We start from the raw sequence: 11,215 nt of genomic DNA, 5'->3' as shown, positions 1-11,215 counted from the left end.
GACAGGCCTGTCACCAAACCTGGCATTGCAATCTGCTCACGCTGGTGAAGTTCTGAGCCTAAAGGTAAAATCCACAGAAGTGGTTCTTCACTCTGCTAAGCCTCTACCTGCTGCAGTTCTAGCGTGGCCTGTGGCACCCTCTCCTGCTCTGGGACATTGTGTGGATGGTGGTGATCAAGAGGATAGTGGTGCTGTGATGCGGTGAGGGGACCCACTATTTTGTGAGAACCCTGCTCCAAGATCAGCTGTGATCAAATTGTCCCACCACTGTCCCATGACCCAGGATGTGTAAAACACTTCACTTGGCATGCTGGTATGTGGTACCCGTGTTGTATACTTGTGTGCTGGGCTGCTGGGCTCCCACTTCATCATTTAGTGCAGGAGCTAGATTCCCTCTTGCAGCATCTGCACAGTGTTTTTTTGCAGCCCCTGTTTAGGAGCTTTGCAGCAAGACTGGCAATGCTAAAGGCTCCCTGCCATGGGCCTGCTGTGCTTCAGAGGCAGACTGTCTGCTGCACACCCTGAATGGCTGTGCTAGGAGAAAATCTGTCCCATAATGGGGGTAGTACTGTACTAGCAGAAATCGTGGGGGCCCTGCCTGCAGGTGATACTTAGTCTGAGGATATAGGGACACTTCAGCTTTTAAAGATTTTTGTTTAGGTACATTCAGGCCTTTCCTTAGTAAACAAGACAGCATTATCACAGAGCTGCTTTGTTTTCCAGTGACTGGTCTCACACATAATAAATAGGTTAAAGTTAACTGAAGCAAGCATTGATTTTTCTCTTAGTACATGTGGGATTTCCTCCCTTGGGAGGGCTTGAGTGGCTCAGGAGACCTTCAAGGGAGGGTGTATGTGTGTGAAGAGAGTGCTGTGTAGCTGGGGCATGAGTTTTTTTTCCCCACTCTAAATTTTCCTCTTATGACCTAGTCCCCAGCTCCCCCCCTCTTTCTTTCAGATTCTAGCAAGTAAGGTTCCAGCTCCCACTCAGAAATTTCCTGGGATGATAGTGACTGGGGGAGACACTCTGGGCCTCCAGGGAGGCCTGGGTGTGTGCAGTCCTGCAGGAGCAGAGGGGCATGGAGCAATGGTGCACAGAGCTGGGTAAAACAGAAGGGATGGAGGTACTGGGGAAGCAGGTCTACAACCAGCAGTGGAGGTAGTGATGGTGAAGTTATTGATATGTGTGATAGGAGTTAACTCTTTGGTCTCATAATTATTTTTTTTCCAAATGAAAGTCACAGAATAGGGGGGGGGAAAAAAAGAAAACCCCAAATGATCAATGCTGCTTTAGAAAGCTTTGGTATGAAATGATTACCAGGCTCTATTTCTTTCTTTCTTTCAATAGTGTCATTAGACTTCTTCCAATCCAAATCATCCACTCCAAACAAACATAACTCCCCCAATTGTCTTTCTCTCCTTAATTGAACCCAGCTCCCCCTTGGTTATAGGCATGTGCTGCTACTTTATATTTGTGCCACAATTTGCCTTCCAGAACATTTACTTCCTTGCTTACTTAGAAATCTACTGCATTGCCTGGTGTTATGGCATATGGTTGCCTTACATCAATTAAAAATCAACGTGGTCCAACAGCATATAACACCGACCCCTGCTTCTTTGAGTGGATGTTTGCAGCTGGGTAGGGATTAAAGCAGATTGTAATGGATTGGACCAGAGATTAAAACAGCCTGTAATGGATACTGTGTTGGACTATTCCATTTCTATTCTTGGATATAGACTGTGCAAATCTAGGGTTGTCAAATGACGTCCTCACTGTCACCATGTCATGCAAGAGGCCAGGTTTTGAAGCAAACCTGATATTCCTGCAGCAGGGATGGTACAAACTGGAAAAGCCCATTTTCTGTGTGCTGGCGATGGGCACGCAGTTCGCGAATCGTGCAGGAGATGGGGGTGTTGCTCACGTTACCTTTGTCTTCCAGAGAAAGAAAGGGATTAGAGAGCACTGCTGCTTCACTCTTTGGCACTGAGGCCTCTGCTAAGGGCCGGGAGATCCGGAGCAGGGAGATTTTAATAGACAGTCCCACATCGTCAGTGGGGCTTCAGCTGTGCGTCCTATTATTTAACAGTAATAAGCAGGCATTGATGAATGGGTTTTAGGATTTTCTTTAGAAACACCAAACCTCACTGTAGGTATCTGTCTGAGAAGTGAGGGCCTGGGGTAATCTTGCTAACATAGTATGAACTGAATGTCTGGGATTGTCCCTGAGTGTGGCAGGTTTGGATGATGATATTCACAGAAGGTGATTTTAGTTGCAAGTAACGGCTCTTCAGTCTGCAGGGTAGGAGAGACCTGCTATTGGGGTGATGCAAGTACGGCCCTAAAGAAAATGGTGAACACACCTGTGCATGAAGGCCATCACATTCTGTACCATGTCTAGCACAGCTGGGTTCTTGTGATGACAAAGAGCGATGTGATGGACATGAAGCAATGCCTTGTACCGGCAGGATTTGGGAAAGGAAATGTATCCACAAGTTCTGTCTTGGTGTGGGTGGGTTTTGGTCATGAAGTCAGGGATGATGCTGCACAAATGAGTGGCTGATCCAGGTATGAATGAGGACTAGGTCTTAAACAGTGTCCAGCAAGGCTGAGAAGATAAATGGACTGGGTGGACTGTACAATGGCTAAGAAGTGGAAATTGCTAGCCCCACGGTAGCTTTTACTTTGTGGTGACAGGGGTTCTGGACATGCAGAGATCTTCAGGAGCAGCAGTGAGCTGTTGCTGAGTCTAGAGGGACTGGAGAAACTTTAATCATAATGTAAGAACAAGTTCTGTGTGTCACAGCTGCAGCCTCACTGTAGGAGGATGACATTAGGTGGGCAGTGCGTCCCTTCACAGTGCGTAGCAATGGCAAGATCCAGGGGTGGCATGTGTGCCACTGACGCCACATACCTGGGGACGATGTTCTTGCAGCAGTTGATCTAGGGCGATAGCTGAGGTCCCTCCCGTTCTCCATACCGTGTCGTTCCTTTACAAGCGGCAGGAGGGTGCGCTCTCGGGGCTGGCCCGGCTCTGCGCGCAGAGCAGTGCCTGCCACAGGTGTGTGTAACTTGTGCAATCCCCTCGCCCGCGGTTTTATGGATCAGCTCTGGCTGAGGCCCACGTCACTGCTCCCACACAAATGAAATGTCATCTCCTAAACATTTTGGCAGCGTAGTTTGAAAAGGAGCCGTTTCCAAGCCAGAAATAACATCCGTTGGGTTGGGGGCGGGTGCTTTGCTTCCCCTGCCCCCACCTCCCACTTTCCCTCTCTGCGTCGGGACTTGCGGCTCGTGGGCAGGGCCGTGGCCGTGGGTAGGGGCCTCCACCGCGCACGGGCTCGCTCAGCCCCCCCCGCTCCCCCGCCTTCCTGGAGCTGTTAGCGCTTTTCTCTGCAAACCGGCTGACACCCCGGACCCTCTTTTCACTCCTGCAGGACAGCCATTTAGCGACAGCTGCCACCGTTTGCAACAGCCAGCGGTGTTTGCAGTCCCCTCTTCCCTCCTCCAAGTTGCTTCTCGCTCTCCCCAGCGGCAGCCGGGCTGTACAGACCTCCCCAGCCCGAGTTAGGCGCTTTGCAGCAGGAGGTAGCTAAGCGCAGGGTATCGGCTAGCAAGGAAACCCTAGCGCTCTCCCAGAGCGGGCATAGCTATCACCGATCCTTTCTCTGTCCCTCTCTCCCTCCGCTCCCTGCCGGGCTGGAAGACCCCCGCTAGGCGGGAGAAACTGTTGAGCCGTCCCCGCTCTGGGACTGGCAGTGGCGGGGAGAGCTGTGTAGTTGGTGGATCCGTCCTTGGACGGCAAAGAATGGCTGATGTGACGAGTGGGAGGGTGGGACGATTAACAACACGCTAATTATTGACACTTTTCAAAGGGAGGAGGAGATCAGGGGAAGGTCGACCGTGGGTTTGATCTAAAGAGAAAGTGCCGACGTGTTGCTGCAATGAGTCGCTCCGGAGGGATGTGGCACAGGCACGGATGCCTATGACAAGGGTGACCCCCCGGAGGATGGGGGACGCCCCGCAGCCGTGGGAGGCGGCAGCCTGCCCTCTCCCCTTCGCACCGTGCGATTACTCACACCTTGTCCGGGGGCTGAAGCTGCAAAGGCTCCTTGGGCTTTGCCCGCAGAAAGCAGGTGTCCTGCCGGGGGAGACGGTGCATCCCTGCGCTGGGGGCGGGAGCGCTGCGCTGCCATGACCTAAAGAAATACATCTCCCTCGCTCCTTCTCCCGACACAGTCCCGAGATGCTGCTGCAGTGAGCTGCCTGCAGATACTGCTCTTTCTTGGTTATTCGCCCCCCAAATAAATCCTGCTAGTCTCCCTTCCTAGACGGTGGCAAGGTTGCTGCGATTCCCACGCACACGCGCGGGTTCCCACGGCCGGGAGGCTCCGCTCGGGACGGGCACATCCACATGCCCGGAGCCGGCTCTGGAGCGGTGCTGCTGGATGGCTGAGCCCGTGGGTACGCTGTTACACACGGGGAGTCGCCCAGGAGCTACTCATCCCAGCTGCGTCGCCTTATGCCCCTTACCCGTATCCAGCCTTTGTGCATACGTATGCATGCGTATACACAGGGTGAGGAATACCTACACTGCTGTAAATACGAGTATATGTAAGTATACATTAGGAGAAACAGTGAATGACGGCTGCTTTGTCTCGGGCAGGAGCACACATACCAAATCAGGAAAAAAGGCTGGGTGATGCTCCAGCTGATTCGGTGCGGCGCGGTGTCCCGCTCCCGCCCCCGGCCCCGCTCCCGGCCCCCGGCGGCGCGGCGCAGCGCGGCTGGTGACTCGGTGGTGTATTTCAGCGGCGGCGGCGGCTTGGCAAGGCTCGGGGCTCCTCCCCCCGTGTGGTGTTACCCTCTCACTTGATCAAATCCTTGAACGTGAACAGTTTCACTGAAAAGCACTTTTCAAAAAAAAAAAAAAAAAATCCACCAACAGTAAGGAACAGAATCCAACTACCGGGGAGAGAGTTTTTTTTTTCTTTTTTCCTTCTTTCCTTTTTTTTTTCTTTTCTTCTTTTTTTTTTCCTGGTCATCGTCTCAGAGGCTGAGAAAGGGGGAAGAGAAAGAAGGAGAGCGAGAGAAAGAGGAGCCTTTTGCAAATAATAATTATTATAATTAGAATCTGGCCCCTTTCTCCTTAAAAAAAAAAAAAAAGAGCCCTAAACGCAGCGCCTCGTCCCCCCTCCCTCTCCAAGCCCCCCGACTCGCTCCGCAAAGGCATGGAGAAGGGGACTAACTGCTTTCTGACCTGCCACACCGTTTTTCTCGCCTGGACATGGCTCTTACTTCTCTCTTGGTGTTGCACCGGCGCCGAAATAACTTGCAGATCCTGCTCGTCTCCATCGCCCTCCTGGCCGTCCTCCTCGTCTCGCCTTAGGCAGGAGCAGCGACAGCCGCCGCGAGGATTACGGAGCTGGCCGGGCGGCCGAGCGCGGGGCTCGGCTGGGGCGGCGGCCGCCGCGGAGCCGCTGCCGGGCGGGGAGCCGGGGGGCCGCGCGGGGCCGCGGGGAGCGGCGCTCCGCTCGGCGGGGGCGGGCGGCGGCGCGCCCGGGGGCCGGGGCCCGGCGGCGCCGCGGACCCGGCGGAGCAGCGAGGGGCGCCGGGCGCTGCCGGCGGGCGGCGGCCGGGGGGTGCCCGCGGCCGAGGGGCAGCGCGGAGCCCGGGCTCAGCCCCGCGGGCCGCTGGAGGAGGGGAGAGCGGCGCGGCTGCGAGGGGCAGAGGAGCTGAGGCTGAGCAGCACCACCTTCGCGCTCACCGGGGATGCGGCGCACAACCAAGCCATGGTGCACTGGTCTGGGCACAACAGCAGCGTGAGTATCGCCCCATCGACCCGGCCCGGCTCGGCTTGGCGGGGAGGGAGGCGGGGTGGTGCCGCGCTTGCTGCTGCGGCCGGGGGTGCGGGGAGGAGGGGAGCGCTTGGCGGACACCCTGCTCTTATTGCCAGGGGGAGGGGGACACGGAGTGCAGAAAAAGAGAAAAGTTTTCCTGGGGAAAGATGAGGGAGAATGGGAACACCTTTCTCCCCCCGCCCCCGAAGGCACAGCTGTGGTCTCCGGGGTAGCGCGATCGCAGCGCCGCCGAAGGGGCCGGGCTGGCCAGAGCCTTCTCCCTTGCGCTGGGAAGACCCCCGGCTCCCTGCTCTAGTCTGTCCCATGTGCCTGCACAGCCGGGTCCCCTTTCACTCTGTCTCTTCATATGTAATATACAGCTCGGCACGCTTCGCTGCCGCTGTGCCGGGGATGAATGATGTACAGTGGTGGTGGAGGAAAAGCCCTCCTGTTCCCCGCTCTGCATGCTGGTGATAAGAGAGATCCCATTAATTCATTAAGGGGTGGAAAGCCCCACAGCACGTTAAGGGGCTCTGAACGGAGGCAGGTAGTGCAAGCGCAGCGAAAAGTTTATAAAAAATCGAAGGCATCTCATGCCTTTTCCCTGAAGTCGATAATAACGAGTCACTGAGGTGTCCCTGAAAGTCTGTGGGACTGTGTGTGCGTGTGGGGGGTGTCCCAAAAGCCCACACGCCATTGTGCCGTGATAGTGCAGGGCCCTCCCTCGCACCCTGCTTTGCAACGCCTGGCAGATGGCTGTGGACAGAACTTCAATTTTCTTTTAACTTGGTATCAGAAATACTATTTCCACTCTGATGTATAGTCTGAGAACAGGCATAATTTAAAGGACTCCACGAAACCTTTATGTCTGGTGACAACATTCCCATTATTCTGATTATCATAGCTCGTTACTGCCTTGAAAATGCCTCTTCTATTGTTTTGCTATTATTGGAAATGGGTATAAAGCAATTAACAGCATAAAACAGATCGGCTGGATTTTCAGATACGTTCTTAATGAAACTTATTAGTCATTAAAAAGCAAATTGTCTATCTATCTATCTGTCTATCTATATATCACCTATAGCTTCATAATGTGCAGTTCAACTGCCTCTATTTTTTTGACTGGAAGTTTTTTTTCTCTATTTATTATTACTTAGGCAATAATTCTGACAGCAATGTAGATGTTACTGTGATTTAACCAATTTTTAAAGGCAGTTGTGTTTGCCAGACATGAATTCCACTCCTATTAAAGATGAAAGCAAACATTCAAGAGAAAATAGCTGCATGGTATATTTTAGCACTACACTTGTTTCTAGGATTATTTATTTTTAATATAACATGGCATGTAATGAAGAAAACAACCTATATGCCCTCTCTTTTGTTTCATTTCGATGCTGAATCAAGGGGTCTTGAGCAAAAGAAGCTCAAATCCCCCCATCCCTTCCCAGCATGGATTTCCAATAGTTTTGAGTATTTCTGCTTAAAGTAGCAGAGAAAACTCATTCCGTAGGTATTTGCAGGGGAAAGAAAAGTTATTTTTTCTAAAGTGCAGGTCAGAAAGCGATTTTCACAAAATTCTCCCTCCTTCCTTCATTTCTTTTACAGAAAAATGCTATTTAAATAACTAGTTTCCTTTATTCTTTAACTCCAGGTGACTGAGAAGGGTAATAAAGGAAAACGTCTCGATTGTTCACGACTTTGTATTAAGATTTTGCACCTCAAGATACCATGCATTGAAAGCTGCCAACTCAAAAGCACAAGCAAAAGCAAAAGACTGGTGTTTATTGCCAATGCGGTGTTTGTAGGAAGGAAAAGCAAGCCTGTTAATAATACTAGTGTTATCTTTTTATGATTTTTCTAATATGAGGTTTAGCATCTCGAGACTTTTTCTCTCCTGTCTCTTCGAGAAAACACACTGCGTTTAGTGATTAATTGTTTTTTTTTTTAAACAGTGTAGAGGGTAAGTTAAATGCTCGAACCTGGGTTTAGCAAGTTTATTAGCAGAGAAGGCTGAATCCAATGCCTGTTTTTCTGCTGCAGTTCAGTTTTTACCTAATTCTGCTATTGGGCTGGCTGTGGCACAGGAACATCAAGCAATTTGTCCAAGGTCACTCAGGGAAACAGTGTGGCTTCTTTCACCAGCCACATTGGTTCCTAGTCTCTCAATTTAAAGCATGTATTTTCTTAGGTCACAGTAGATGTAAAGCAGCAGGAAGGTGTACTGAAAATGGACAAAAGATATTAACTCATGTGTCATAATTGTGCCAGATGACCTAGGAGAGCAGGTAGGACAAGTCTATATGCTATTGTTTTTAGGCTACCAAAGCAGCGAAGAGGCGTACAGCTTGCTTTTACCAATTCCCTGTTACTTGAACAGACTTCAAAACCTAAGCTTTTGTCACTTATGATTTATTAAAAACATGATCAATCAATTTTCATGCAATGAAGCAGTATATTTCAAATCAGACATTAGCGGTGGGGGATTCCTCACAACTGGATGGATTTGCAAAGAAGAGGAAACCATGGTAATACAAAAATTGGGTTTTTACTGGGACATATAGATCTACAGACACTCCACAAAAGGGAGATCTTTGCAGCTGCTGCATGTCTTGTTACCTAGAATGTTAAAAACCTCCTGTGTTTTTTTTTAATGAAGAGCAACTCCCTCTCCATCTCCTATCCCCCTTTTCTCCCACGTCCCACAAATCTCAATTTAACTTATTAAAAAATAATCCTTTCCAGGCAACAAACTTTTGTTTTCTCTATTTGCAGATAGTGGGGTCAGGATTAGGATAGAGGCAAAAGGCTGGTGAGATCAGGGAATTTGGGTTCTCTGCTTTGTCCTGCCCAGAGGCTTTTTCCGTGACCTTAGGAAAGACAATTAACCTCTCTGGATCTCCTCTTCCATGTTAAATGAGGATAGTACTACTTAGCTACCACAAAGTGGTGGTGTGGAGCAGAATTCATTTCTGCTTTGTACAATACCTGAAGAGCTTCAAGTGGAAATTGTTAGGAAAATGCAAAAATACTATTCTGTGTAGAAATGAGGTTTGTGTTCTCTGTGTTCTTGGGAAGGGGAGCTGGCTTAATTTGGTGGGTCTGATATTAGAAAAAGGAGACTTGTACTTGGGCTTCAAGTATCAGTCTGCACTAATAGAAGTATTTATTGAGAGAGGTCACTGAAGCTCTTGAGGGATCTGGTAGAGATCAGATAAAATGTTTTCTTGCTAAGGCCTTTCTGAAAGAAGGAGAATTTTTAGTGAAAACTACTATTAGTCCCAGAAGATCTGCAAGCCATTCTTTTTTCAAAGCCATTCCTCTCTGAACGCACACAGTGTACAAATGTGCCATTCGGTGAGCAGTTGTATCTTCTACACTTGTTTTCCCTCTCTCTAGTTATGTTATTGCATGAAATTTTTCCTTGTTCTGCTCACTAGATGCTCTCTCCAACCTTCCTGTGAAGATGATCCGATTCCTCAGATTATCTTTTCTTCCTTCCTCTCTTCCTGATTTCTAGGATAAGTACTTGCAGAAATAAGTAGCAGCACCTTTAATGCTGTTACAGCTTTAAATCTTGCTATCTTGTTTCTTGATGATAGTTTTTTCAAGAGATTTCAACAAGCTACAGTGGATAAAACACACTTACTTAGATTGTTCTCCTGATATGATCACTAGCGGAATGGTAAACAGGGACTGTTGTCATTAGGTTTCAGAGTTGTCACTCTGATGAATGTAGCTGTTTATAGGAAGTACTTAATTCTGTCTATGCTTTTTCCATGATGGAAGTACCACAAATTCTGTGGTGGTGTGGGCAGTTTTTTTCAATATAAGAAGCAAAGATGCACGTTTTTAGCTTTCTTTTAACCTCTAGAAGATATTTTCAATCCATTATCTATAGAGAGGCCTCAGCTTATGATCGTAGTGTGCTTTAGCTATCCCGCATATACATGCCTTTGCCTTTCAAGTAACCAGAGGCAAACTTCAGACATGAAGATGAGGAAATGCACTATAATGCCACAGCAAGAGCAGGAGAGGGCATTTGTCTTAAGGCATGTGCAATATTGCAGGTTGCTTCAGCCAGGCCAAGTTCCTATATGATCTTAGGGGCTGTATTTTTCATACTATAGGAAAAATATCAGCAGTGTGTATTTTTATCTCAGTGCGGTGCAGAAGATAAACCTGGAGAAGTCTAGTGTGCCTAAGTGATACAGCTGCTACTTATGCAGACCATGCAATTGCATTGATGCTTATAGTATGATCCAGGCTCTGAACTTTGGGGAAGGCAGGATGAGAGCTGGTGAGAGACTGGACTGGGGCCTTGTTTAATCTTGTCAGCCATGCTATACTGTTTTGTCCAGAGGTCCAGTCTGCCTGTGGCCATCATCTCTAGAGTTAGCATGGTTGTGAGATTCACTCCAAGACTGGGAATATGAGATGTCTTTGGGACAAGACTGGTAAAGAGGAGGCTAATACTACTATAGTAGCCTACAGCTACCTGAAGTAGAGTAAGAAAGAAGATGCAGCTTATCTTATTGGTTGAAGAGGAATTGTGTGGCAACAACCACAACATATATCAGATTGGACATTAGGAAGAGTTTCTTCTCAAAGAAAGCGGTGCAGCAAGGCACCAGAAACTTTTGGGAATCTCTGTCTTTGGAGATTTTCAAGATGCACGTAGACATGATCTGATGGTAACAACCCTGCTCTGAATGGGCTTCTGTGATTCTTTTCCTCCTGCTCGCCCTGATCCTACTCCTTTACCCTGTGCAAGCTCTGAGGGCTGGCAGTGAAAAGCAGGTTGTACAAGTTCTCGCAGTGAAGCCTGTCTCTTCCGGGAATGATTCTTCTGAATGCTGTTGGCAGTGTTCTGGTGTGATCTGCTAATGTACTGGTGGTTTGATGCTGAGACATTACTCACTCCCATGGCGAATTACAAGCTGGGGAGGCTGATGGGCTTGCTGTGTGCCAGGTAGTTTTTCATTAAGATGCCTAGCAATGCAGTGTGTGATGGGCAGAACGAGATGGGCAATATTTGCAATTCCAAATAGACTGCTATGCTTGGAAGGGAGGAAGGGGAGAAAATGAATCTTTAGGCAGGCAATGCTGCATTCAGTTGTCAGCCATGGGTAACTGCTCCAACAGTCCAGTTGGATTTCAGTCTAAAATGTTTACTCCTAGAGTGCAAGGTAGTGACAGAGCAATCATATTAATTGTACTGCGTTTGGTAGATATTTTAATTGCTATTCTAGACTGTTTCTTTCTCAAATGGCTTTTGGCTAGGTTGTGGTCTTATTGCCATTGAAGGTAGGCCGGCGGTGTCACAATGTCTTGATGCATTTCCATTTCTCTACTACCTTTAGTAACAAACTTTGCCACTA

The 11,215-nt window shown here is 48.8% G+C and overlaps 1 protein-coding gene across 1 annotated transcript in view; it reads left to right on the top strand.

Annotated features, from left to right (window-relative positions):
• Positions 1-5,228: 5,228 nt before the first annotated feature.
• SORCS3 (sortilin related VPS10 domain containing receptor 3) overlaps positions 5,229-11,215 on the top strand; it is a 326,383-nt gene continuing 320,396 nt past the window's right edge. The window contains exon 1 of the mRNA XM_050899047.1: positions 5,229-5,819. Coding sequence (XP_050755004.1) covers positions 5,229-5,819 — 591 coding nt within the window. The remainder of the gene's footprint in view (positions 5,820-11,215) is intronic.

This window comes from Gymnogyps californianus, chromosome 6, assembly GCF_018139145.2.
Source record: "Gymnogyps californianus isolate 813 chromosome 6, ASM1813914v2, whole genome shotgun sequence".
In the NCBI taxonomy this organism is placed as follows: domain Eukaryota; kingdom Metazoa; phylum Chordata; class Aves; order Accipitriformes; family Cathartidae; genus Gymnogyps; species Gymnogyps californianus.
Note: the sequence above shows the minus strand (reverse complement) of the source record. Positions and strands in the feature narration are given on the sequence as shown.